Raw genomic sequence first — 26,782 nt, 5'->3', positions numbered from 1 at the left:
AGAAATTGGTGGGATTACTTGAAATCTAACTGCAGAAGCTGCAGCAAGGGAGCTACCTTTGCAGCAAGGGTTAAATTACCATATAACCCTGCGTGCATGCGCTTAGGCCAGGTGTACCATTTCCATCTCTTGCTTCAATCACTCATTTCATTACACTATACTGTCTTTACAGTATCACATGTGAGAGGATGGAAAACATGGTTTTACTGACAGGTGTGCGATCAGAAAGGAGAGAGAGCTGGAGACTGCTGCGGGTAGAAACCAAAAGACATTTTATCAGCTGGATCAGTCACTTCCAGTATCTCTCATCTTGATAAGAGTGTTTGGTTGCAGGAATAAGAGTCTTAAGTGGGACTGTTAGTGACATGGAAGTAGGAATTAAGTGGGTTGAGGAGCGGACTGCAATTTGACCAGATACGACAAAATACATTTGGAAAGAGACCAAGGTTAGCATTAATCTGTATTTTTCTCATCATCAACAAATGCCAAAAGTAAAAGCAACAAGGCATTAGACACATTCGTCAACATATTCTGACTTACTACCTTCCCTTACCCACCTTTCACTAGTTTCTACTGAAGCCCAAGTCTATAAAAATAATCACAAATGTAGTTTAGGATAATTTCATTAAAAGCTGGGTGCTATAGGTTTCAGAAAAACCTACTCAAACAGGAGTGAATGGTGCATTTGCTGGGGCCTACTTTCAGCTGTGGATTAAGCAGGTCTTTGTGCCAAAACCAGCCGTGTTAAACTCGTGCAAAGAGCTTCACTGGTTGCGGTGTGTAGCTTTGGGTACCAGTGACCTGATACAATCCAAGCCCTGTTTAAGAAGCTTCATGAGAGCTTCATGACAGCTTATCAGACACCAAAACAGGATTTTCATAGGATTTTACAACCCTAGAAGGTTATCCTGTTGGCAACTATTTTATCTTTGCTTAAAAAGATGTTCAGGTAAACTCTAGAAATACCATGTTTTCATTGCAAGAATGTATGCTTGCACAGATTTGATCAGCCAGTACAGCAACTTACTAGATGGCAAATGTTTTTTTTTTTTTTCCTGGGCTACCCTGTGTTGGGACATCCATTGCACTGCTAGACTGAAATCATTGAAATGAATGAAGGGGGCTGTGTTTTCTCAAGGAGGGTTAAAGTCACACTGAACACAGCTTTATATCAGTTTTGCTACTCTAAAAAGTATTTACAACAGCTGGACTCAACATGTGAAACAAGCCGGTGCAATAATGTGGCTCGTTAATGTGTTTGTAACAGTTTGGACAACACTGGAGGACCACTGTAAAGAGGAAATAACTATATTAAGCTTTAACTATACACACAATACTAGAGGAATCAATTCATCCTTGGTTTTGGTCTTTTCATAGGATTTGACAAGGAGAAAAATTCATTGCTATACTGCACTGAACATCTTCTGTGCATTACCCACACAGACTGCTTATTGCTAAACCTGCAGCGATCACGACATGAAGACTATAAACAGACGTAATGAACAATAAAGCCTTTATTTTTTTGTCTTTCCATAGTTCAAGTTTGTCAGTCCCACCCAATGAAAAGGTGGCAAATAGAGTGAAGGAGTAAGAGGTAGAGCAAGTGTTCCATTCTCATTGTGATCAGCGTAAAAACTCACTTTTACACACCAAGGGAATGGCCATCCAAAGAAGGCCAACTAAAGAAGGAAAAAAATTAAAACAAAACAAAAAATAACAGCAGCTTCTTTGTGGTGTTGCTAGCTTTCCCTTATAATTCACAATCATAAATACTCCTAACTCACTGACTTTTGATAAAGGTCGCACTACAGTGTAAACCAGAGAGGCAATGAGTGCTAGCCATGAACAGAGGGCACGGCAGTTATCATCACTATCGTCACCACCACCATCATCATCATCATCACAGTCTCTGAACACTTTGGAGTGGGGAAACTGCCACATGGCCAGGGCCTCTTGTTATGAGTCCAAGGAGCTCTGCATAGTATGGTCTGACAGAAGAGATAATGGCTGCCCACCATGGACTGAAGAGAGGCTCTCGGTCCAGCACTCAAGAAGAGCACGACCTGGGGGAGGGGGAAAAAAAAAAAAAAAGGAGGCCGTCTCCTCATGAAGGAGAGCACCGAAACCTGAGCAGTGGCGCCTGACAGCACATCAGTCCAAAATAGGTGTACGACAGTCAGCTGGCCTTGTGAGTACAAGTGTTTGTGTACGCGTGTCACACTGCATTAAAACTAACTAATACCAACCACTCTACCATTCATCTACACTGCCAAGTTGGGACAGTGCCGTATTACATTAAAAAAGGAGATAGTATTTACATCTTTAACACATAAATTATTTCCCTACCATACTGTCGGTGTAAGGCATAATAAGGTCTCTGGAAAAAAAAAAAGAAAAAAAGAAAACATAAGTGCCTCATATGAAAAGACTATGCTGACTCCAGAATTGAGAAAGGTAGGCAAAGGGAAGAATAAATTTAAATGCTGCCGAAATAAAATCAAAATGCAGGCCTGAACAAGTCCAAAAAAGAGAAAAAGACAATTAATGCAGTAATTCATGAGAACGATTTGCAAAATGGCACACAGAAAAAAGATAAAGCTGTGAGCTTGATTAGGCAACCCCTGAATACTTCCAGGTAGTAACAATGGCAGCACTGGAACCCGCTCTTTAATACCCAAGAAAGAAGAGGAGTACGGAGGGGTTACGCCTCAGATCACTGATGATATGGGACGCCTTACATTCCTGCCTCGCGCCACAGAGCGATCTAGGAATGACTTGCAACTTCTCTCACCCAGAATGTGACCTTTGACACGTCTTACATGTTCTGTCGCAGCCCTGGAACCTCCCACGGCCCAGCCCGCGACAACTGCAGCCCTCCCCTCTGCCCCTGCACTGACCAGTCGCCTCCGGGCGGCACCAGGTCAGACTGTTCACCTGATGCCATCTGACAAATAAGGCCCTAGTCCGGTAAAATTCACACTTGTCAACAATATACAGTATCAAAACTCTGTATAATGAGAGAACATACAAACGCATATGCAAATATAGCTTTCAATATGCAACAACATACACATTAACTGTTGGTTTTTGCAGATGAAATTCAAATTATTAATACAATATGTGTCACGAAAAAATAATGGCTGGCTCTGTCCATTCTGAAAAGAGATAGGGGAGGGGGGGGACTAGGAGAACAAGACAAAAAAAACATCAGGTTCAGTTCATATTCATCGTGATGGATAACTGCGCACACAGGAAGCTTGGAGTGAATTAAACCTCTCCAGTTGACTGTACGAGTTCATATTACCACCATTCTCCCACTCCAGTGCTGCTGGGCTGCTGTCAGTCTTTGGGTCACCCCCCCACCCCCCTCCCCGCCCTGTTGTGTGTGGGTGCATGAGAGTCTGTCATTCCAGTGAGTTAAAAAAAAAAAAAAAACAAAACAAAAAAAAGAAAAAGGTAGGCCATTGGTTCGTTTGCTGAGAGGTCCCGCCTACCCTGATGGGGTGGAGCCCGGAGGGAGCCCATCAGTCATCCAGGATGACCTTGACAAAACTGGCCACGTCTGTCTCTTTGGAGTCATGCAGGGTGAAAAATGGATGTTTCTGCATTAAAAGAAGGCAAACACATAGTTATTAATATGCAGATGAACAATATAAAATTAGCTGAATGATGCCTATGTTATCTACTTGTGAAAAACACACACCATCTTCTTGGTGGGTTAATTGGGTAAGCCTGGCCTCTTGTGGTCAAAAGCAAGAACCAGAGCATAATAAACATTACAGTTGGGATGTTGACGGTGACAAAGTAGCACAGCACATAATGACACTAGTTTGTCTTTTGGGCTAAGAGAAATAAAAAGTAACTACTAACCATTAATTCTGTATAAGCTGGTCTCTCATTTGGCCTCTTTCTTAAGCTGAAAAACAAGAAATAAATTCAAACGTGAGAGAGGAAAAAGGCAAATATAACAGTATAACTTAACATGAAACCATATCTAAAAATAGTCAAATATATAAGCATCATCTAAAGACAAGTTGGAGCTCCACAGATACTGTTCATATGGCACCTCCTTTGGTAAACACAGAGCAAACACTGACCCCTGCTGGGCTTCATTGCTGCCTTTTTTTTTTTTTTTTGACAACAAGGTGAATTGAGGAACGTAACGTTGTCGCAGAGCATGAGGCTTACCACTGGGAGATGAAATCTACAAAGTCTGGAGAGAAGCAGTCGGCGGGCAACTGTGGAGATGGCTCGTCCACCACCTGTTTGAGCTGCTGGAACGGGGTGCCCCATGAGTCGTAGGGGAATTTCAAAATGGCCAGCTCAATCTAGGAGACAGAGGAAGGCCAATTTAAATACGATCATACATGTTAGAGCAACAATTTCATGACTACCTGTTAGGATTTTGGTTATTATTCTGTGCAATATTTGCAAATGCTGGGTGAGTAATAATGACTCTCAACTGCAATTCTAAACTGTTTTAGACATTTCCAATATGTTTTGATTTTGTACTATGAAACATTTTAATGTTTCTTTTATGTAGCACATATAATTAAATGCAACAGTGTTTGGACTATTCAGAGAAGGTAATGTGAGTTTTAACATATGCATTTTTAAGAAAAAAACAGACCAGTCTAATTTATTTCTAAAACTACAAAAGCATTAAATTCAATACATGAGACATAAGAGAAACTCCTTTATGTATTCAAAGTAAAAATAAAAAAAAAAAGAAAATCTGTAAGCCATGTTATATGTTAAACGAGGACAGCATGAACTACTAATGGTGTGGCAACAATATGATAGGTATCAAAGGTGTGAAAGGCCACCATGACTCAGCATTAGTGCTGGGCTGTGTTTAGAAAGCTGAGATGCCTGCAGTGGGATCTCTTTTGACATTGTTTGGCAAATATGGAGAGTAACCATCTGATGAGATATAGTTTTATAGAGAGGGCAGACTGACATGGAGTAAGCTTTTAATGTTTTACCTAAATTAAGTTTTAATGTTTTATTCCTTGTTATCATTATATTGATTACGGAGAAAAAGTGATTGCATAAGACTAAGCCAATATTTACATTTCAGTATTTGCCACTAGTGTTATATATGAAATAAGCTGATGGTAGCAACGCACATCAAAGCACTTACTATCTCACAGAACAACACGTAACAACAGTTACAGTCACGAGGAACAACTCACCATCGTGATACCAAGACTCCATATGTCTGATTTGACACTGTAGCCTTTCTGGTTGAGGTCAGGGTTGATCCGCTCAGGCTGAAATGGAAATTACAGGCAACATGGGATAAATATCAACACTATCAAAAAATAACTTGATCAATAATTATAAAACATGATTATACTGTAATTTTTACAGTACCAAGGTTCTTTACAGTTTTTAAAATGCATTCTTTTAAACATAAAAAGACAGAAAAAAATAAGTATAATAATACATATGAAGTGATAAAAGCAATTTCAGATTTGAATTTAACTTGAGAGAAAGAATCAAAAAGTCATGTAAAGATGAGTGTGTAATTGGGCTACGAACAAATCTGGCAGCTACAATATATTTTTCACAGAGGATTTACTTACAATGCACCGGTTTTGTGAGCCTACATTCCAGGCAAGAGGTTTGAGAGTTTACGGGTTTTGGACAGTAGAGGCCTGATCACCATCAGTTCCAAATTTCAAAACGGTTAAAGTAGCTCCTGGTCTGTGGATTTCTGGCTTTACGCCAGTTGATGAGTGTTTCAAAGACCTCAGACATTGACATTGGCCAGGCCTCTGAGCATTACAATCCCTCAGTAAATTTCTAGACAATCCTTTCCTAAATCTCAGCTCGCCCTCTACCAGGAATCTCTTCCATGATCTTCCCCAGTCCTCACTTACCGCCATGTAGGGCTTGCAGCCTGCATCCATTGTTTTGGCCACGGAGTCCACCAGGTGGCCACTGATGCCAAAGTCGCACATTTTCACTTGGCCCTGAGTGTTGATCAGAACATTGGAGGGCTTCACATCTGGAGAGAGACATTGTTGGGAGGATGATGAGAGAAGAGAGGAAACCAACAATCAGAAACAACAGCAGGAAAACTGAAAACTACACACACTGACGATTTCATCCGCTTACCTCTGTGTATCACTGACAGGTTACTGTGCAGATGCTCTAATGCCTTGACAATCTGTGGAGTAAAAAGAGAAAATTGAAAGACTGACTTCTGTGAGTGTCTTACAAGCATATCAAGAAAACAATATTAACAAAATTCATATTTTGTTTTATAGTGTGTCTATTGTTGGTTGGGTTTAGTGATGTAGTTTCACTGGAATCACATTCTTTTCAATGAAGCAACAAACATACAACGTGCAAAGATGCAGTGAACACAGCTTCATACTGTTTGTATATTTCCGAAATATACATAAAATACAAAAGAAAAATGGGTGACTGATTTTTTAGGGCATATATTTACCATTCTAAAGAAATATTTTGACATTTTAGGAAATAACCTAATTTGTTTCTTTCTGAGAATGGGATGAGAAAATCTATACTTCTTTCATTGTTTAATCTATATATGAACAAAAACATAAAAATGACACTTATAGTTTATCCACCTGCCCAGGACTTCATCCAGAGTGTCTACAGCTATATTGCTGGTTGCCTGGCAACCTCACTGTGATAACAAGAGTCCAGAAAGTCACCACGCCTGACTATTGAAACAGCTACAGCATATTAACTCCCATAAAACTCATAAAAATTATTCTCATCTTGTACAAACATATTTTTCCAAAATGTTGAACTATTCCTTTAATATGACACTTATGGAGTAAAATATGGGACAGGACATACTGCTACTGTGATCTTCCCCAGGATGTCCTCAGGGATGGTTTTGCCTTTCTCAATAACCTTCTTATAGAACTTATCCAGGGAAGTGTCCATCAGCTCCATACAGATCCAAACATCCCCCTGACAAAACAGATGTCCCAAAAGGAAGAAACAAGATGATGACAGGTGGTGACAGCAGTCACACATGATTCATGATTTAAGATGTGAACACTGGCCTCACCTCTCTGAAGAGTGCGCCGTAGAAGGTGACAGTGTAGAAGCAGTCCACTGTCCTCATAGAAATGTCCAGGTCCATCAGAAGCCTCTTCTGCTCCAGAGTGTTGACTGTGGCACGAATCCTCTGGAAACACAAACATCACAGGTGGGTTGTCAGTTTCATCACAGGGTGGATATAGCTTAAATCAAATGATGTCCAGTGTCCTATAACATCCCCTCTTCCTCAATATAACATGTCACAGACCTGACAGGTTTGACCCGAATGTTTACAAGTTGAGCTCATATGTTGAATGTATCTATGAGTCACGGCTTCTATTTTAAAAGCATGGCGCATTCACACAGATGCCAAATCAGGTAACCTGAGCAGCAGCCTCCCCAGCCTACCTTGACAGCCATGATAACACCACTGGGCACATGTCTCATCTTGTCCACAACCCCGTACGCTCCCCTCCCCAGCTCGGCAATCTGCTCCAAGTCATCTGCCTTCACCACAAAGTTCTGGACAGAGGAAGACAGGCGTTACATTAATGCATGTATTCAGCTCAGCAGAACAAAAAAAACAAAACAAAACAAAAAAAATAGAACAGTGTGTCTCAGTGGAATACAGAGCCAACTTTACCTGATCTCCAATTGTGACACAAGCTTTAGAGTCAAGATCTCTGGGGGGCCTGCAGGGAGAGAGCAACAAATGTGTTACAATAGCAACAGTGTGTGGTCAGTTTTGATGTCACAATACTCAGTAATGGTATATTCATAGGCTAAGAGAAATTGTGCATATTTATTAGAACAATTTATAGCATTAAGTTGAAGCAATTTATGATTTAAGTCAATGACAAGTATCGTGGGAAAATATGGGAATTTTGAGTCTGACACAAATATGCAAAGCTTAGAAAAATATGATAGGATGGTTGATAATTAAGTTCCCTTTACTCCACTTTAGTATCCTTTTTACTGGCCGGCATATACACCAATGCTGGTGTACACACTCTGTGATAAGCTAATAAAGGCTTATATATTGACCCAGCCAATTTATCAGTCGGGCTCTAATTTTGCAGCTTTCTTGGGACAGCATGGGTGTCATCACTGCTGAATTGTAAAAAGGAGTCTTACGCTGCTGCTGCTGGTTGGGGCTGTGCAAACACTTCTTTGGCCAGCTTCAGCCCAGGGTTCTTCTTCTTCCCTTAGAGAAAAGAATTTAGAAAACCATTACCACCTTCTCAGCACAATGATTGATCTACAGTGATCAATAAAGCTATATTTAGAAGCAACCACAAGCTAGTATAGTTTGCAGTGTTTTGCAGAGGGACTAAGGTAAATGGACTTCACAGCTACAGACTCCTGTGTGCCCATTTGCACATTACTCTGAGTTTAAAACCGAGGCTGGCCACAACGGAGATCCCAAGTTCTGATTCAGACCACGTAGTGTTGGCTAAAGGGTATTTGCTTGTTTTCATAAATCCACATTTGGCCTATTGATAGATTTTATTCTATTCTGGTAGTAAGGTGTGTTTTCAAGGTTACAATCGATTTGCAGTCACCTCTGACAGAAACCACAGCAAATTATCTGTTATCTAACTGGAGATTAGGTGTACTCAAAGCTGAGGCCCTGCAACAGAAAGAAGGTGGACTCAATGACTAATCGTCATTGGTATGATGACTCAAATGCAGGGAGTGGGGGGCAAGGGAATCAGGCCTTCCTTCCTGTCATGATTTTTTTTCCCCCTCCCTGTTACAATCACTGCTAACAAATCATCCATCAATATATTTTTCTGTTTTATCTCAGTTTAGGCTCTGTTACATTTTTTGAATAATTGGAGTACAGTGCTGTAAACTGTGCAGCTCTAGGACCTTTCTGTGTTAAATCAGTGACAGCGGTCCATTCATAAACACAGTTTACCAGCAGCGTTTGGGACTTCCCACAAGGGGCTGTGAGCCTCTGCCAGAATGACACAGCTACCGGGCTTACAAGGAACAACACAGGAAAAACAGCTCAACGCTTCTTGACACGGACACTTGTGTTGAGCATGTTTGCTCTTCTTGCAAGGTCAAAAGGAAAAACAGAACACTTTTCTTGACCTTTTATCTACTTGGCCAGATTTTTTTCACCCACTGGGATATGATGAGAAACAGTTTAGACCTGGCTACTTATTTCCTGTTCTTGCTGCATACGGGGTCAGACCAGGCAGTGTAATGATACCACCCCAGTTCTGAGAAACTGGTTTAATGCACAAGCGGGGCACCCTCTCTTTGGAACAAACGCAACAGCTCTTTATAAAAAGCAGCAAAAGTTAGCAACAGTGGGTATGATTTTTAACTGTCACTATTTCTGCGGGGTTGTATTTACCAATGAGTGAGTCACAACGCTCCAGTCTGGAGGAAGTATGATTGGGCAAACCCCTGCTTTGCTAGATCAAGCTGGAAAGGGAAGTGAAGTTTTGCTTCAAGATTTTAGATTCTATGGCCCTATCACTGAGACGTCAGACAGGTCCATTTTGTGCTGCAGCCCTAAAATAGGCCTACTGTGTCTGGACAGACTGCGATAGTTTCACGTGGTAGGGAGAGATTGAAGTGTGATTTACTCACACACGCCGAGTCAAAAATAGATTCTGCATTTCCTCTGCGTAGGATAAATTATGAGCACTCAAAGCCTTCCAATGACCTGACAAATAAGACAGCATTTTGTTCATGCAACCAAACCTAGAGTAGGACACAAACACTGTGGTGCAGGAGAAAAGCATCTGACAGGCCAAACATGTTTTATTCAAGCTGTTACACATATTTAACAATCCTTTTCTGCTACAGGATAATTGACTGCATGTTATGTTTAAGAGTGAGTTACCACTAGAGGTGTTTGCTGTGAAGTATTAATGGATTTGAAATACTATAATACCCCTCTCAGGAAGCAGTCCTGTTTGGGGAGCCAGTGTGCGGTGTGTGCAGTGACCCTGTGGCCAGGGCTGTTGGGTGGGATATGACTCATGGCCAGTCAGACTGGACACATCCGCTGAAAACACAACAACTGTCAGGGACCCTTTGGGAAATATGATGTCACTTCGCTTGGCCTGCTCACCGTCCCCATTCGGGCCAACTGAGGCCAGCTTCACTGCAGCTTTCTGCTGCAAGGACCTGCCTGGTCCTCAGACTAAGCCTAATAGCACACAATAGTGCCATGACATCAGACACAGCTGCAAGTATATCGAGGCAGCACAGGAAAAATACATGTACACAGATACCATTTTCTCAGAAATGATCTGAGTCCTTAATCCAATATGGCACAAGTTGCATTCTGCAATTTTATGACAAATCTTCACCCTGCAGACATTTTTCCTCACATGGGAAGAGGTTAATTAACTTAAGCACTTTTTCATTTTAAGCACTGATCATGGTATCTTAATCAGATCAGTGTTTATGCTGATGCTGTGTGAGCAGTGTGTTGGTTAACTTTTCCAGGAAATGCAGCAGTTCTTAGAAAACCGACGATGTTCAGTGGAAAATATCCACAGTGCAGCAATACATACGTCATGTGAAGAAGAATTTCTGGATTGTACATGGGATCAAAGTGTCAATAGCTGTGTGGCAAGTCACCATCAGAAAGCTCCAGGCCTCAGAGTGCGCCCATATACAGACAATGATGACTCATGCACAGATAATCTTCCACACCACCCTATCAGTGCTGTTAGGGAGAATCCAACCTCCAAACATGCCTCAGCAATACCAGAGAAGGCACAACTCCTCGTAGTGTGCAGAAAGGAAGAAGAAAAAAAAGGCACATTCACAGAGACACCTTGGGCCTGCTTTAGTGCACACAATAATAATAACTGCACAGAACCTGTGTAGCAGCTATGGAGTGCCTGCTTGCAACCAGTGAACTGTCAACAAAGAGAGGCTGCGCTAGGTATTGGTGCTGCAAGTCAAAACATGCCATGGTAGGCCAAAGGCTGTGATTGCCTGAGCAGCACCCAGCCAATCTGCACAGCCCTCTCAAAACGGTGTGTACTCCCGACCATGGTAACGCTAGTATGATTGTGTAACAGCACAAGCGGTGAACTTGAAATGTAAATTGACATCATCATCGCCGTGTTGTGTGTGTGTGTGTGTGACGCAGAGGAAGGACAATGATTTTTCCAAGGTGTGTGTTTTATTCAGCAGAGTACAGTAATTACACAGCATATTCTCACCTCACTGACTGACTGACAGGCGGAAGCCAAGTGTGTGATAGCGCCCTGGTTCATTGGCATCACTGCCTGTTATTAATTTTTATTTTTTTAATGAAGGAATTTCCACCCGGGGGAGAAGGAAAAAAAATGCATTTTCATGGACGCGGCGCTAAAAATATTTTTTGCGCTAACACACTGGCCAAACCAAAAAGGACCCAAACGCAATCGATGAGTCATGAGGCCGAAAACTACAAACACCTGTGGTCCCAGTGTGCTTTACTTTACCGAAAGGGAGAAACTAATCTCAGTGCGGTAAATTCCAGCTTTAGGGGGCAAGTTGGTTGATAATTACAGCTTGGCAAAAGTCCTTTATTGTCGTGAAAAGTGTGTTAGCTAACCACCGCACGGGAACTTAAAACGAAGGAACGCGAGTGTAACCGTTTAGCTAAAATGTTAACAATAAAAAACACACTACCAGTAGGTCTGTGATGAATACCTTCAGACACCAGGATGTCTACAGACTTCGCATAATGATAAAAAGCAGAAAAGACATGCTGGCTAGCTTATTTTTCCTCCTCTTATACATGCAAGTCTTCCACCTGGCAAGGTTACATTTTTCAAACATAGCTAGCTAAACTACTTCCACGCAAACTGCACCTCGGTAACTGAAATGTATGCATGGCGGTTTTGGAAAAACAGAGTGGAAAAAAACACCACTTACCTCCTTTAGACAGAGACATTTCCCCTTTGCTTTGATGAGGGGGAAGGGAAGCACAAAGACTTTTGCCTTTTTTTACTCCCTCCCTCCCTGCATCTACCCTTACACCCGCTCAGGATCGCTGGCTTGTCGTGCAAATACTAGCAGCGATTAAAACAAGATGGTTCGTCTTCGTGCAATCTTGTTGCTTCGATCACCAGCTCGCGCGTTCAAAGATTAGTTGGCAATTGAATGCACAACTTTAAATAAACTCGGCGCTGGTTGAACAGTTCGAGTTAGTTTGCTAACAAAACCTGTACTTTTAGGGTGGCCAAAGTCTGACAGCTGAAGGTTCCAAAGACGTGATGACGTATTTCCTGCCTCTATTTCGCTAAGCATCATGGGATATGCAGTTTGCACTCTGTGATTTAATTTTTCTGAGAGCAAAATTATTCTCAACAGTTACTGTAACTAATCCGAAATATCACACCCCATTAATTTTACATCAATTGAAATTAGAGGCCACAACAGACATGTATATATATCTATATTTTATCATATTGTCTTTTATTAACATTTTTGTTTCAGGAAAATGCATACTGGTGTAGTTGCTTTAAAAGCTAGACAAAATACCTGTTTAACAGTAAAGAAGAGAAAAAAAAAAACAAAAAACAAACAAAAAAAAAACAAACAATACCAATGGGCTCCATCGTCTTGCAAGTCAACTAGAGTATATAAAGAAACACTAATAATGGGATTGCACTATAATTTACACATTTTGGTATGTAAACAGCTAACATGTATATACGTATATGTCACAGGATATAAGAGTCATGAACTAGAAATCTAAATTTGACTGCTGAAATGTTAAATGCATGAAATTAATAGTAATAACAATTTATTTTAAAGCAAAACTTCTATAGTACCTAGGCAAACAACATTAACCATTACATAGTTTTAATAAATTCAAGGAACAAACAGTCAAACCATAAAATACTTGAACAAATACAGTACAGTGAAGTGTTTTTTTTTTTTTAGTATGTATGAAATACAACCTACCATCACTGATGTTATAATTACTGCTGAGCCGTTAAATTGTAAGTCCATTATTGTACCAGACACCTCCTTGCTAAATAGTTGGAAGACAATAAAATGCACAAACTATTCAACAATGGAGATGTTACAGACCTGACACATAAACATGTTTTTGTGATATGAGTGTACTTTGAAATATGTGAGTGTGATTGTGTGGGTGGAGGGTGAATAATCGATGATGAGGCCACACCAAATTCCTGCCTTTATTTCCTAGCGACAAGAAGGGTATGGTAGAGAGGTTTTATTACAATGTGCAGATAGAGGGAGCTGTCAATTAGGTATTCTGATGCACGGCGCTGCAGGTCAGCATCCACCAGGAAATCCCCGGCCTCCTCTGTGCTTTGATGGAAGTTGTAGACGTGGCGGACCACCACTTTTCCTTGCTGTTTTGCCATTACAATCACTGTCTTCTGGAAACTCACACCGGCAAAGTCTGGACTAGAAGTGGCCGGCGTTACAATGATGCGAGGTCGACCTCCATCTGTGCGGGTTGGCTGCATAGCACCGAGCTCTGTGTAGGTTGACCTGGCACTGAGTGGGAGCCAGCGGGGGGAGAAGAGGGCGTTCCATGTCACTCTCTTACTGGAGTCATGGCCGCTGGGCCCCAGCTGGGTCTGGAAGCTGAAACTGCGGTCATCACGGGTGGGGTTATTGATGACCCAAGGGGAACCCCAGGAGGAGGAAAGGTAGTTACGGGGAGTGAAAATACTGCAGTTGACATCAAAGTACTTGGCCAGCTGGATAGGTGAGGCAGAGTGGAACTGGAATGCTAGATAGAGGAGATCACGGATCGACTCGTAATACTTCACCATGAGGGCGGACTGCTTCTGAAGACGGAATAGGTGCTGAGGGGGGATCATGCCGTATCTAACAGCCCTCAGGGCACTCTCTACTGTCATACTGACAGGCTGGTTCTGGCTAATCCAGGCCTCCAGGGCCTCGTAGAGCTCCAGCTCGCTCTGCAGAATGAGGTCAGAGCGCTGGAGCAAGGAAAGGAGCAGGTCTTCGCTGATGGAGCCCCATTCTCCGCTCTGCAGCACAGAAGACAGGTTCCAGGACAGGTACTGCAGGCAGCTGTCCCGCAGGGCCATGTCCCCAATTTGTAGTGCATAGTTGTACCAACCAACCACATGGCCTGTGGGGGAATCACTAGACAGATGCTGGGTCATATATTGGGTCAGACCCTGCTGCAAGCCCCACACATGGTACTTGCTGGCCAGCTTATGGAGAGAAATGGCCTGATCTAGCCGCACTGAGACATCACCACAATACAGATACCTGAAAGAGAAAAAAAAATCTGTAGCAGTCATCTAAAAAAAAAAAAATCAACACTGGTAAACACTGATATAAGAAAAGAATCTTTTTCTGAGGCATACTGTATTTTGAAGCTGTGTTCTCTCCTCATATCTGAGTCACTGAAAAACCCACACTGTCCGATATTTGACTGTGAGCCTCAAACAGCAGGCGTAATTTTAGAATATTTCACAAGATGGAGGATCTCACTTCTCCAAATAGAAAGGAGAGAGGCAAAATGGTGAATAAGGCCTATAACTTTATACCTGTGGAAAACACAAAGGCAGCTGCAAAAGCAACTCTGCGATTTCTTGAATGTTTTTGTTTAATTAAACCTGATGAACTCTAAAATGCTTACATCTTGAGTCACCCTCACCTGACAAACTTGTCAAAGACAGCTGCACAGTCGGGCGTCTCCCTCAAAACCACAGCGCTGCTGTTGCGGCTGAGCAGCATTTCCTCAAACACGTCACTCTGCAAAGTGAGAACCAGGCTGTGGGCCTGGATCACCTTCACTTCATCCGTGTTGATGGTCTGCACGCGGAGAGTGACATCACTGCCGTTCCCCATGGCCAGCAGGGTCTCCATGCGCTGCACCAAACTCATGGAGTGATTCAGCACCGTGGCCCCATTGTCCAGTGCCACCTCCTGCTTCAGGGCAGCTGCAGAAAGAGAAAGTGGAGAATAGCAACACCTGACAGCAACATAGTCATCACACTTTCTCAATTTCCTCTGCTTACATGCAGAGGATATTTCTCAACTGCAGCTATCTATGCGGTATTAGCTTTTCAGACATTTTAAGAATATTTTCATTCACCTCTATTCACATAGTACCTCACAATCTTTCTTAGTTTCTATTTTCAGCACTATAATTTGCACCAACCTGACTCTGCTCTCTAAGATTTCAGATTTGACACCGCAAGAACTGGAAAAGCGCTCCCTAACCCTTCGACTGAACCACAACTGATAATATGTGTCATGGAAATAGCAGACTTGCACATCCTTCTATCCTCCTGGTTTCAATTAATAGAGAAAGCGAGCAACCAGCCAGGTGGCTGACTCAGAAAACCTCCGACACCAGGTGCTCAGAAAAAGAATCCTGAGCTTGCAGTGCCATTGCAGATGGCTGCTTCTATGGGCCCTCTTGAGCGTAAGCACAAGTGGCACTTTACTGGAGAATCACACATGAAAGACTCAGCATGACAAGCTGCTGTTTCCATTCTGCACTGCCACAGCCATCAGCAGCTTTGTTGGCCTGTTACTGGGGGCTTAATGAGACACAGGAGGGGGAGCGCACTTGGCTCCCTGGGATGCCTCACAGTCTTCATTTCTCCACCACAATCAAGTGCACCCACTTCAAAGTAACCTTTTTCCAATTAGCCAGCCAGCACCCTGTGCCAGCTGAGCATGGTGATGTGTGTAGAGGTGTGTACCGACAAATGATTCTGGCACAGTACAGCCGAATTGAAAAATCACCAAATTCATGTGTAGGATTTATTTTTCTCTGATTCTGTAAGAAAAAAAACATCTGACAGATTCAATTTAAATTACACACAAAAAAGTAATGAATAAAGAATGATTCAGTGTCTCTTCCACTCAAGCTGAGAAGAGCTGAAAACATTAAATAAAACATTTTATCCCCCCAAATATCTAGGATTAGATGAGTCTGTGCTCACGAGGAATTTCAAATGAAATCTAATCTGACAGCAAAGGAATGTGGCCTTCAATAGCTTTGGTCAAAATCAGTCAAACTCAGATCTTCTTTAAGGAGTAGAGAAAAGCTCCCCTCTCCTAGTGCTTGTATTATTGAGCCGGCACAAAGCCAGGCAGCAAATGCACTTGTCTGTCTTTCCCTGCACCCAGCAGACAGATAGATGAGGACAGGATGAGTAGAATAGATAAATACCCATCCCCTGCCCTGAGGCTGGGCGCGAGCCACACATTCATGCTGTGCCCTACTACCCACTGACAGTATGGGGGAAGCTGGACTGAAATAGAACAATACAGCTTCCACTTACAATGTAGGCTATTAACAAAAAAGATTCAAAAGTGAGATGACTCTCTAAAAGCTAACAATCCAAACTAGTGATGCCATTTGTTATCTTACCTCCTCTAACTGTGGCAGAGTGGAAGTGGATGAAGAGGAGCAGGGTGCCCACATAGACCCAGGCAGGGATCCCTTGTTCAAGTGAGCGTACCATGTCTTCTCAGCTATTCCCTGCCTCTCTTCCTTTTCTCTGTGCCACTCTTTCTCCTGACCCTTCTTCTTGCCGCTGTGCCTTTTTGTCGTGTGCTCGCAGAAAGGTGTGTTGCCCTGTGTGTGCCGCCCGGCTCCCTGTCCCGCACTCTTTATGTAGGACGCTGGCCTTTCCCTGGCGCATCTCGCAACCCCACGGACTCCATTGATTGGTGGAATCTGGCAGGGGCGTTGCTATAGCGACAGCTTTGATTTTGAATTTCTCCCTTTTGGATGGCATTACATGGCATTGATCAGCAGCACCAGGGCCAGCCAAGGACTCAGCTTAATGTTGTTTTTTTTTTTCTTTTTTTGTTTAAAAGTCAAGGGGGTCAGGCACTATCAACAATCAATAATAACACAGTTTCATGTTTAAATGGCATTTAGAATGCAACAGATCTCTGGACTACAAAATTTTGCTTATGATATCTACATTAAGCCCAATCAATGGTATTTAATTAGTCAATTAATCAGAGTAGGTTGCCACTGAGACTATCTGCCAAAAGCAATTGAGGTTCTAATATGTATGACCAACTGCAGTCAATCAAATTTTATGATCCATTTATAGAGCAGTTTTTCATCTGACAGCAATTATTTCTCTGATGGGATGTTAATCAAAGTAATGGGACTAATAATTTCATTGGTGCTGGGTCTGCTCATCAATTTACAACAAGCACTATTTATCAAACTCAACTGCCAATCAGGATTTTGTATGGCCATGTAGAGTTTGCTGAGATGGAAATACATGCATTTTTAGTTCTAGGTGTTTTAAAAAAAAATGTAAAAAGTAAAAATTTAGTGCATCATTAAGCGCATGTGATACAGATACATTCCATATAGATATGGAGTTAATGAATGCCGCTGTCAGTGGCAGGGAACACACAGTACTAACTGCAGAGCTATGATAATCAATATGAAATGGTATAATGACATAAGTGAGCCACATGACATGAGTAAATCATGCATCCTAGAATAACTCCCACTAACTAGCATACAACAGGAGTGAAATGGCCGCTGTGACAGTGGTCCACAGTGCCTCTGGTCAAGACCTGAGGCCTTAAAGAGGTGTTTACAGTTCCACTTAATTGAGCCTTTATTTACCACTCAGCTATTGATCTGCCAGCCAGAGATGGGTCAGTCAATACTGAGATCTCTGTTAAAATCTTCTTAAAAGTAACGCAAAAATATGGATCTGATATTTAAAAAAAAAAAAAAAAAAAAAAAAAAAAATCAAAAAAGAAAAAATCAATATTTCAGACCAGGCCATTAGTCTAGCTGCAATAGTTATACTAACATGCTGCAATGTGGTAAATGTGTTTAAAATAGCTCCAGCTCCACCATGCTCACTGTGAGACAGACAAGAAGAGACATCAATTTCAGAGGGAATTGGGTTGCGGTGAAGCCCCGAGGGCTGCCAGGCTGAAGTAAAAACGCAGGAGAAAAGACTTTATGAGAGACCCCAACCTGAGCCATTGCTATGAATAACCTGACAGGTTCTCAGAGGAGAGCGGTGCTGAGGTGCCCTAATGAAGCAGGCTATAACAAACTGGACTAGACAACATGGACAAGGCACTGTGGATCATATATGGTGGCATCTGCTATCTGTTTTACTTTCAGAGAATGAAAACAGATTCACAGTAAGATGCATCAGCTTTCTATGAATGCAATTCATTTGTATTAAGGCAAATAAGGAGTCTTGTATTCTCTATATATAAGGCAGTTGATTTAGCAGGTCAAGGTGTAGCAGTATATACTAAAACATGATTCAGGCAACTGTTGTGTGGCTATAAAATTAGAATAAACCCAGAGCCCTTTCATGTGTGGATCTGAAAAGGGCATGTCCTTCATTAAGGTCACATTGCTTTCTCCTTTGAGATCAGCTCCTATTAAGAATCCGCTAACAGGACTGCGATGCAAAGGGGTGGATTGACAAGCTGCTGGGTTTGTGAGAGCACCCCTCGGGACAGGATCCATTGAGGGATCGATGCCACCACAGGGGGCTCCATCACACAGTATAAACAGTACGTTAAGTACAGGCTGCATGCCAGAATTAGCTTCAGCAAGGCGTCCTGGATGACCTTACTCTTGTGCTGAACCTGGAGGGAATGCGCTAGATAACCAGGTCTCCAGAACAATGCTTGGATGAATGCAAATGAGTAAAAATAACCAGAAAAATGTATAGAACACCTATAGAATAGAGATGTTGCATTCTGCTATAATGTCTCACGTTATTTCTAAGCATCTAAAATTGCATCAGTCTTTTTTTTTTTTCTAATTACAAACTACATATTTTACAACTATGGGAAATAAGAGAGAGTAAGTTTTGTGACTGACAAAACAATCGAAATATTCTGGTTTGTTTTTAAAGACAAAAACTAATCTGACTGCAAACATATTCATTGTAATTTTTCACATCTACAACCAGCAAATAGGGCAAACACACACCAAAAAAAAAAAAAAAAAAAAAAATACTGCATTTAAAAGAGCTGCCTTTAACTTTCAACTTTCAACATTTTAGTATATTTACCCCAGTATTTCAGCAAATTTCAGATGTTGATCTGATAATCTGTAGGGGGGCATAACTTTCTTCTAAAAGCTTAAAATCAATAGCATCAGTCAATGGTCTTATTTATCAAATGGCTGTTAAGTGGCACGGCCTACAACAGGTCGATAACAAGATCTATTTTGTTGTGTAATCTGGTTTGATTGTGTTTCACTGAAAAACATAGTCGTTGGCCTCGCCTTTAACTACATTTTCCACCAGGTGGCTCTGCAAACTGGATACACAGTCTCTCCTCTGATGATGGCTTGACAGGAGTACTTATGCTTTACAGGGGAGAGAAATTATGAATTGAGCCCTCAGACCTGTTGTGCATGAAATCATTTTATTCTTTTTTATTCTTTTATTTTACACTTTCTGGCAAACACTGGAGTTGAATTATTCTTAAATTGAACAACTGCATCCAGGTCATTTCCCTTAATAAATCAAAAGTAGGCCATCTCCTATAAGTAAGCTGCTGTATATGCAGCAGCTGATCATTTCATATGAAATCACCCTTAAAGTCTTAAACACAAAACTGATCTAATCACTAAACCCGTGAAAGCCATTAATCATCCATCATCAGTGCGTTAGAAATCAAAGTCACTGAATGTCAGGTCACAGCTCAGACAATGTTGCGTAGTCTGCATACGAGTGGAAATGTCACTTGAGAGGTGAGTGGCCTCTTTGTTTGCGCATAAGCCTCCTGAAACAAATAAGGTAAGTAGACTGGGTACTAATCTCACCGAATATGCAAAGCTGCAAACACCCGAGGGGCTGGATTAAAAGGCAGAGTGGTCCGAGCTGAGTCATTACAGGAAAGCATTACATCTGTATAAAACTAATAATTATAACAACAATAAGTGTAACTACACAATGAAACTACTTTGACGTGACCGCCGGCGACTCGATTATAATATGATTCAGTGACAAACGAGAAAGAGAGGGCGGATGGAGGACTATCCATGACTGAGCGCGGAAACAAACCGTGGATTTACTTAGTGAATATTTGAACGCACGGAAATTGGTCGATTAATTAATTAGGAGCTTGAAAATCACCAAAGGAAATTCTACATCAATATAATTCGGACCAGGAAAGTTTCATTTCACTCTTCACTGGAGTTCATCTACCTGACACACCTGTTGGAGCTGCTCATCGGTCCAGGTAAGAAGTCCCCGGACGGAAAATTGCAACAGACTTATTCTATTACTGTAATACTCCTGTTACCACATTCACAGTGTTTGCCTTTGTCACGTTTGCTCGATGGTGTGCTAACGTAAAACTTATGACGATTTTAGCCTGAGACCTCTTACTGTGCCATTCTGAAATTATTATAAGATTATTACTCGCTGTCCTGTGAAAACCGTTTATCTCCAAAATGTTTAGTTTTGTCATAGGTAATGATTTGTGTTTGTAAATGGTTTTCTTACACAATAACTTATTTCAGTTCACAGCAACACTTCAAAATCACCAAATCTGAGATACGTGGTTTTCATCAGACAGTGATGAAATCTTTTGATCACCTAAGGCTGCATGTTAACTGTGGAGTTTTTTTTTAATGTTGAAAAAGAAAATATTATTAAACGGACAATGGGAAATTATTGGAATTAAAATCGAATACAAAACAACTTGAGTTTTAAATTAAATTGTACTGACCAGTGAATGACACCAGTAGGACAGCATCTACCGGAGTAGGGAACATGAAGCAGGGATGCTGAGTGGGGAATATTCATGGCAAAATATTAAATTAAATTGTGTAGTTGTGTCTGATCTGTGATTAAAATCCACTACAGAATGATAATTAAAGGCAGGGGAGGCAGCGTATTGTCATTCTTGGATTCTTCAGTAACTTTAATCTAATTAAATGGCTACAATTTGCACTGCAAGACATTAGACATCTGGGATCAGTTTTTATAAAACTAAAGTTCACCGGGTCCAGTGCATGGGATGATACTGTTTGTTTACTATGGTGCATCACAGTAATAACCTGCACAAGCATATTTTGCTTACAGGTGCATGCAAAGCCTGAACATCACCTGAGCTCACCTGTTTCAGTAATCAGGGATGCAAATAAACACACAGGCAATTCCAGTTAATCAATGTGTTTTGTGGCAGAAAAAGGAAAATCAACCTTGACGCAATGGACCCTACCAGTGCTCCAAAAGGATGTGGGTCCAGCATCAGCTCCATATATTATAATCTGTGTGACCTGACTACAGTGTGGGGGGTCGTGGTGGAAGCTGTTGCTGCTGCTGGTGTGGTGACTTCCTTCATCCTGTTCGTCATCCTCATGGCCAGCTTACCGTTTGTGACGGACAAGAAGAGAAAGGGTATGGTGGCCCTGCAGGCAGGCATTCTGGTCTGCACTCTGGGACTCTTTGGACTCAGCTTTGCCTTCATTGTGGGCCAGTACTCCACCAGCTGTGCTGCGCGCAGGTTTCTGTTTGGAGTACTGTTCTCAGGGTGTCTAGCCTGCCTGGCGATGCATGGGCTGTGGCTTGCTCTGCTGGAGCGGAGAGGCCGGGGGCTCAGGAGTTGGATGCTATGCTTGGGAGCCCTGGGTCTGTGGCTGGTTGAGGTGATCATCAACACTGAGTGGCTTATCATCACCGTGGTCAGGAGCCCACTCGGCGGTGTCGTTGACCCTGAACTGTCCTGCAGCATTGACAAAATGGACTTTGTGATGTCACTTATCTATGTAATGGTTCTGCTGGTGGCTGTGGTGCTGATGGCTGTGCCCTCACTGACCCACAAGCACAAGCAATGGCGCAGAGATGGGGCTTTCATTCTGGTCACGGGACTCTGCACCGTGGTTATCTGGGTAACTTGGATTGTCATGTACATCCATGGGAATAGAGTGGCTGGTAATCCCAGTTGGGACGAGCCTACTCTGGCTGTAGCCGTGGTGTCGAATGCCTGGGTGTTCCTCTTCCTCTACACCATCCCAGAAATCTGCCTACTGACCCAGGAGGACCCAGACAAGGAGCAGCCCCCTGATGGAGAACACGTCTATCCTGCCAGGAGCCTGGTTTATGACAACATCCTTAAGGAGTCAGAGCCACCTAAACAAAATGTGTACATAGAAAATAAAGCTTTTGCTATGGACGAGCCTCCAACAGGTACAGCATAACACATTATGATCTATGATTAATATGACAGTAATAATTTATTATTGTACTCAGCCTCTGTATATACAGCATAAAACAAAACTGAGTGCACCCTAGTGCAATATCATTAAAACAGAAACAAATTTAAATACACCGGTAGTTTCTAATTAAGGATAAATGCATGAATAAGGTTATAAAATAACCCATGAACGCCACAGCTTTCTCGGTTTTGACCTGGCAAGGAATTTCCCAAACAAGTCAGAGGCCAGATTGCGAGACTTCAGAGAGGTGGAGAAGGGTACAAGAGCATGAGTATGTTACTGAATAAACTGAAGCAGTGGTTGTCCTTGTAAAATGCCATGCAGAATTTGCTATTTATGCGAAAGTGCATTAAAAATGTCTGGATTAGTGCCTCTGAAATTGGTGTTTCAGTGACAGACAGTGTCAAGGACATTGCATGAAGTCAACCTAAACAGATTTGCATTCAAGAAGAAACCCATTGCTCATTGCTTTTCTTTCACATTTACATTAAGTCATTTAGCCAATGCTTTTATCCAAAGCAACTTACAAATGAATGACAACACTAAAGCTCCAGGACTTAAATACTGTATCTATTAAATAAGGCAAAGTGCTAAATCAAAGAAGGTGATTGTGTGCGCATAGTAAGTGCTTTTACAGCATGTGAGATTGTTATGTTATAAGATAGCGATGGACGCGCCTGCTCTGATAGCATTTGGTAGCTTGTTCCACCATTGGGGAACCACAAATGAGAACAGTCTGGACTGCGAATGCCTTGTCTGCAGGGATGGCAATGCCAGACAATGATCCTTGGAGGCCACAGGTTTCTTGCGACCTTGGTTCAGATGATGAAGAGTTCAGTCTTAGAGAAGTTTAGCTGAAGGGCACACAACAATAAGATTAAACTTTAGAACATGAATTAAAACAAATAAAACTGTATAGAAGATACACAAGATTTGTGATTACTTAACGTTAACATTTTAGTGATACTTACCGGTGGTGTACTTCGTTGTGTACCATGTAGATAGGTGCTGAAACCTCAGAACCAAAAATAAACCAGCAGGACAAGAAAGCACTTCAGTCTGGCAAGAGTGTTTCAACCAATATGACATAACAAAGTGGAACAATGTTGCTAATGGGAGGTACTGCCTCTTGCGCCAAAGGACAAGATTGTGAAATAATTGGCAGATTGCTGCTTCTATTTTTGACAAAGCAGAAACAGTTTTGCTGCTATTTTCCATTTGTCAGTCTATTCAAAACCAGATCTTGTCAACAAGAATAACAATGAAATACATGTGAATAATAACTTGCGGGCAGGCCAAAATGTTCAGTCATCATTGTTTATATCCCCTCACACACATTAACAGCTCCCGGCTGTTGACAATAACACACCGTGATTGCAGTTTTTTTTTTTTTTTTTTTTTTTAAAACCCAAATTGGTTATTTTGAATTCTGCCTTTTAGTCCATGTTCATCTCTTTAGCTCTAAGTGTGATTCTTTGAGGTGCTCCGATGTTTCTTGGCTGAAATCATGTCAGCCAAGTGACACTTGTCAGGAGAAAGACAAACAAAAAAAGAAGAAAACTTCTTTTCGTCAACATCAATCCAAGAACACAAATAAGTACAGACTAGGTTTGAATCAGCCTGGACTTGCAGTGTCCTTTCTGTTCCATTTATGCACCATGCTCCTTTTTAGAAAAATAGTATGATCTACTTTCTGAAGGTTGTGTCCTTGGCCAATATTACGAAGCCACATCATCATTCACTTGGAAACAGAAGTCATATTATCACAGTTACAGTGTCTTTACATAATGTACTTTATTTACTTGTAAACAGCATTTGCTTGGAAGTTTCAGGTTGTTAAACTATCTGTACTGTTATTGATATTTTCAACTCAACGGAAAATTTAGTGTCTGAGTATGACACAATCACATATTTAAAAAAGGTTGGGTAGGATAGGATGTGGATGGTGGTCTTTGCATATGCACTTAAGTGGTCAATACTGGGTAACTGTCTGCTCCATTGCCACAGAGGCTGTTGTTCAAGTGCCTTCTTTAAACACATGTCTTAAAAGTGTACCATTTCTATCTCTATACCCTTTTTTGATGTAGAACTAAAAATATGTTCACAATTTTGTCAATCTTCTTCCACCTTTTCTTTATCAGTTCCCTCAAAGCCAGTGTCTCCATATGGGGCTTACAATGGCCAGTTACGAAGTTGTGTGTACCAGCCCACTGAAATAGCCCTAGTCACCAAGGGTCTAACAAAGGTGAGTGCTTTACAATACTCTACACTACAAGACATCTCTTTGTAGTCACGCATGAAATAATCACTGCTCTGTGTGTTTCTACAGATGGATCAAGATGCAATGCTCTCTCGTCCCACAGCCCCCTCTTTCAATCAAGGAAGCAGCAGCTCCCTGCCTCGTTCAGATGACTCCTTAACATCCTAAGAACTGTCACATGCAGGCAGACTGTCAAGAGCACATTGCACACTGAGTTGTTATAGCTATGTAATAACTCTATGCCAGGGGTTTATTTTAGCATCAGAGTTAGTAGCAAATGTAACTCCCCTTTCTCTTCCTTAGGAAGATGCCTTTATATATAATAAAAACTGTGAATCTGGTGAAATATGACGTAGCTCCTCTCACAGACATCCTAATTTTTCCTTCTGTTTTATTTTCTCTGTTTATACACTACTTGGCTGTCCTGTATGTACAATGGCTATCTGCCAATAATAACAGACCATAATGACTGGAGATGGGTGGCTTGTAGAGGCTAGTGTATTCATAGCCGATATGAAGATTTCCATATGGAAAGGTTTTGCTTCAGCTCCTCTATTTCATTTCCATTCTCACTAAATTGGTTAATAGTGTTTTATGCCTTCTGCTATAAAAAAAAAACCTGTTCTCTCTACTTTTTCAAAATGTAAATGGCAAATTGACCTACTGTAGGTATGTGGTGGAGCAATAGTGGGCAAGGATCAGGAACAGGGAGTTAAAAGAAAAGTGGTTTAACAGACTAGCCTTAGTTGTGTGCAGTGTAAAGTAAATGTCTATCATTGACTTTAAGTTTTGATTACATTATAACCAATATGATTTTTTTCAGTTTTGTCAGAAATCTGCTGCCTGTAATTTGTTAATCTGTTGGTTAGTGCATAACACATTTTGTTCATTTGTGAAAGGACGTTGTGATTCAGACTTCCTCTGAAAGCCATACAATTTTGTAGTGTTTTGGATTTATAAAAATGTAATTTTAAGTAAATTTATTAAACTTATTAAAGCTTTTAAAGGGTTACTTAAATCCTGTAAGGCTGTTTATTAGATTGTAACAGGTAACAACTCAAGATGAAGCAGCTGTCGGATACTGAAAGAGGAAGTATCACGTGAATTACTGGCTACACTGCCTAGTGCAGTCATTTACATATTTTGGCTGATAAGCTTTAACAACAGTAGCAATTTGCTCTCATTTTATGGAATATGGGTTTATACTGCTGAGTAAGGCAGAAAACTATTTTAGGTGGCAATGAGAGTGATAATATTGTTTACTAGTTTGAATTTAGAGCTGCAACAGTCTCAACCAAGTGGATGTGCTTGTATTTTGAGTTTGGAGTATTACAATGACATTTGTTGGTATATGTGATAGAAACTGCATTGTCTGACAGAAGCAGCAGTAAAAGTCTGCCAAGAGCCTTCACAGCATGCATGTTTGTTACATAACAATCCAAGTGGACAGAAATAATCACACTATGAGCACAATCATCCATTAACTGACTGAATGTGGTTTAACCACTGAAACCATAAAATGCTACCAGGTGTATGTAAGTAAGAGACAAATTAGTTTTAGACAAATTAGCAGGAACAACTACTTGACGAGCACTTCCCTGAGTTCCACACACAGAGGGACAGTTATTCACATATAATTTAACACACACACACACACACACACACACACTTTTAAGCGCTTCAGAGTGAGCTGTGGCTGCCTAGCAGCACGCTGAGTAGGCTCACTCCCAATTACTCCCACCATCTTGTACTGTCAGCAGCTATGGACACTTGCTGAAAGAGGAAATTGCTCACAAACTGGATCAGAAATGTACAACAGCACACATGTGCAAATGTTGAGATGTTAATCTGTAATGTCTTGTGCCTGCACCCTTTGGAGCCCAGTGTGCACAGCTGTTTGCATCAGTTTTTATATCCGGTGCAAAGAGCTGCAAAATAACATGCAGATAGGCAGCACGGCTTGTCAACAGGAAAAATGTATCCAAATGAAAACAAAACAGAGCATTCAAGCATTTGATATAATGTTTTCTTAGCATTTCTAGCAACCTAAACCATGTCCCTTAGTAGTTACTGTCTAACAGCACTTCCTCAATTGGCAACACTGTAGGCTGTCCTAGTGGAGCCTTGGAAGGGTGTTATCTATACATATCATAAAGGGTCAACTGGTAAGGTTTCACTATGCAGAAAAGGGTTACCACAATTACATTCATTTCTGATCGGTAACCTGAGCTGAAATCATAAACAGCATTTTTCTGTGACAGGCGGCAACTGTAAATCCCCTGATATTATGAAGAGCTGTCTTGTGC

The 26,782-nt window shown here is 41.3% G+C and overlaps 3 protein-coding genes and 1 long non-coding RNA gene across 5 annotated transcripts; 1 reads left to right on the top strand and 3 right to left on the bottom strand.

Moving 5' to 3' along the window:
* Positions 1–1,496: 1,496 nt before the first annotated feature.
* Positions 1,497–12,270, bottom strand: LOC108902699 (dual specificity mitogen-activated protein kinase kinase 6). The gene is made up of 12 exons (XM_018704662.2): positions 11,929–12,270; positions 8,161–8,230; positions 7,670–7,718; positions 7,435–7,548; positions 7,055–7,174; positions 6,838–6,954; positions 6,124–6,175; positions 5,886–6,013; positions 5,196–5,273; positions 4,189–4,328; positions 3,871–3,916; positions 1,497–3,602 (listed from the first exon to the last, which is right to left on the bottom strand). Exons 1-12 carry the CDS (start codon positions 11,945–11,947, stop codon positions 3,525–3,527), a joined length of 1,011 nt encoding a protein of 336 aa, XP_018560178.1. The 5' UTR covers positions 11,948–12,270; the 3' UTR covers positions 1,497–3,524.
* A 172-nt stretch (positions 12,271–12,442) lies between these two features.
* On the bottom strand, positions 12,443–16,661 carry btbd17b (BTB (POZ) domain containing 17b). Its single transcript, XM_018704736.1, has 3 exons — positions 16,400–16,661; positions 14,669–14,954; positions 12,443–14,277 (listed from the first exon to the last, which is right to left on the bottom strand). The coding sequence occupies exons 1-3, from the start codon at positions 16,491–16,493 to the stop codon at positions 13,203–13,205; spliced, it is 1,455 nt and encodes a 484-aa protein (XP_018560252.1). The 5' UTR covers positions 16,494–16,661; the 3' UTR covers positions 12,443–13,202.
* A 2,814-nt stretch (positions 16,662–19,475) lies between these two features.
* On the top strand, positions 19,476–25,493 carry LOC108902745 (G-protein coupled receptor family C group 5 member C). Of its 2 annotated transcripts, XM_018704737.2 has the most exons (4): positions 19,476–20,232; positions 21,184–22,187; positions 24,358–24,461; positions 24,546–25,493. In XM_018704737.2, the coding sequence occupies exons 2-4, from the start codon at positions 21,209–21,211 to the stop codon at positions 24,642–24,644; spliced, it is 1,182 nt and encodes a 393-aa protein (XP_018560253.1). In that variant the 5' UTR covers positions 19,476–20,232; positions 21,184–21,208; the 3' UTR covers positions 24,645–25,493. The 2 variants fall into 2 exon arrangements, with proteins under 2 accessions (XP_018560253.1, XP_050930052.1); XM_051074095.1 differs by lacking the exon at positions 19,476–20,232 and having other exon boundaries at positions 20,625–22,187.
* Positions 22,216–24,342, bottom strand: LOC108902746 (uncharacterized). Its single transcript, XR_001964134.2, has 2 exons — positions 23,188–24,342; positions 22,216–23,070 (listed from the first exon to the last, which is right to left on the bottom strand). It is a non-coding gene; the product is annotated as an uncharacterized LOC108902746 (long non-coding RNA).
* Positions 25,494–26,782: the final 1,289 nt, after the last annotated feature.

This window comes from Lates calcarifer, linkage group LG11, assembly GCF_001640805.2.
Source record: "Lates calcarifer isolate ASB-BC8 linkage group LG11, TLL_Latcal_v3, whole genome shotgun sequence".
Classification (NCBI taxonomy): Eukaryota; Metazoa; Chordata; class Actinopteri; family Centropomidae; genus Lates; species Lates calcarifer.
The sequence above is the reverse complement of the archived record's forward strand: the minus strand, read 5'-3'. Positions and strand labels throughout refer to the sequence as shown.

Bases quoted from the DNA above. Each gene is read 5' to 3' on its own strand.
- LOC108902699 (XM_018704662.2), bottom strand. The intron at 7,175-7,434 runs GTAGGCTGGGGA...TTGTGTTTCCAG, and splicing joins GTGTTATCATGGCTGTCAAG to AGGATTCGTGCCACAGTCAA. The intron at 4,329-5,195 runs GTGAGTTGTTCC...TCTGTCTCCTAG, and splicing joins GGAGTCTTGGTATCACGATG to ATTGAGCTGGCCATTTTGAA.
- btbd17b (XM_018704736.1), bottom strand. From the start codon at position 16,493: ATGGTACGCTCACTTGAACAAGGGATCCCTGCCTGGGTCTATGTGGGC. The intron at 14,955-16,399 runs GTAAGATAACAA...CTCTTTCTGCAG, and splicing joins CTCTGCCACAGTTAGAGGAG to CTGCCCTGAAGCAGGAGGTG. The intron at 14,278-14,668 runs GTGAGGGTGACT...TTTCTCTTTCAG, and splicing joins GTCTTTGACAAGTTTGTCAG to GTATCTGTATTGTGGTGATG.
- LOC108902745 (XM_018704737.2), top strand. From the start codon at position 21,209: ATGGACCCTACCAGTGCTCCAAAAGGATGTGGGTCCAGCATCAGCTCC. The intron at 22,188-24,357 runs GTACAGCATAAC...TTTCTTTATCAG, and splicing joins TATGGACGAGCCTCCAACAG to TTCCCTCAAAGCCAGTGTCT. The intron at 24,462-24,545 runs GTGAGTGCTTTA...GTGTTTCTACAG, and splicing joins TCACCAAGGGTCTAACAAAG to ATGGATCAAGATGCAATGCT.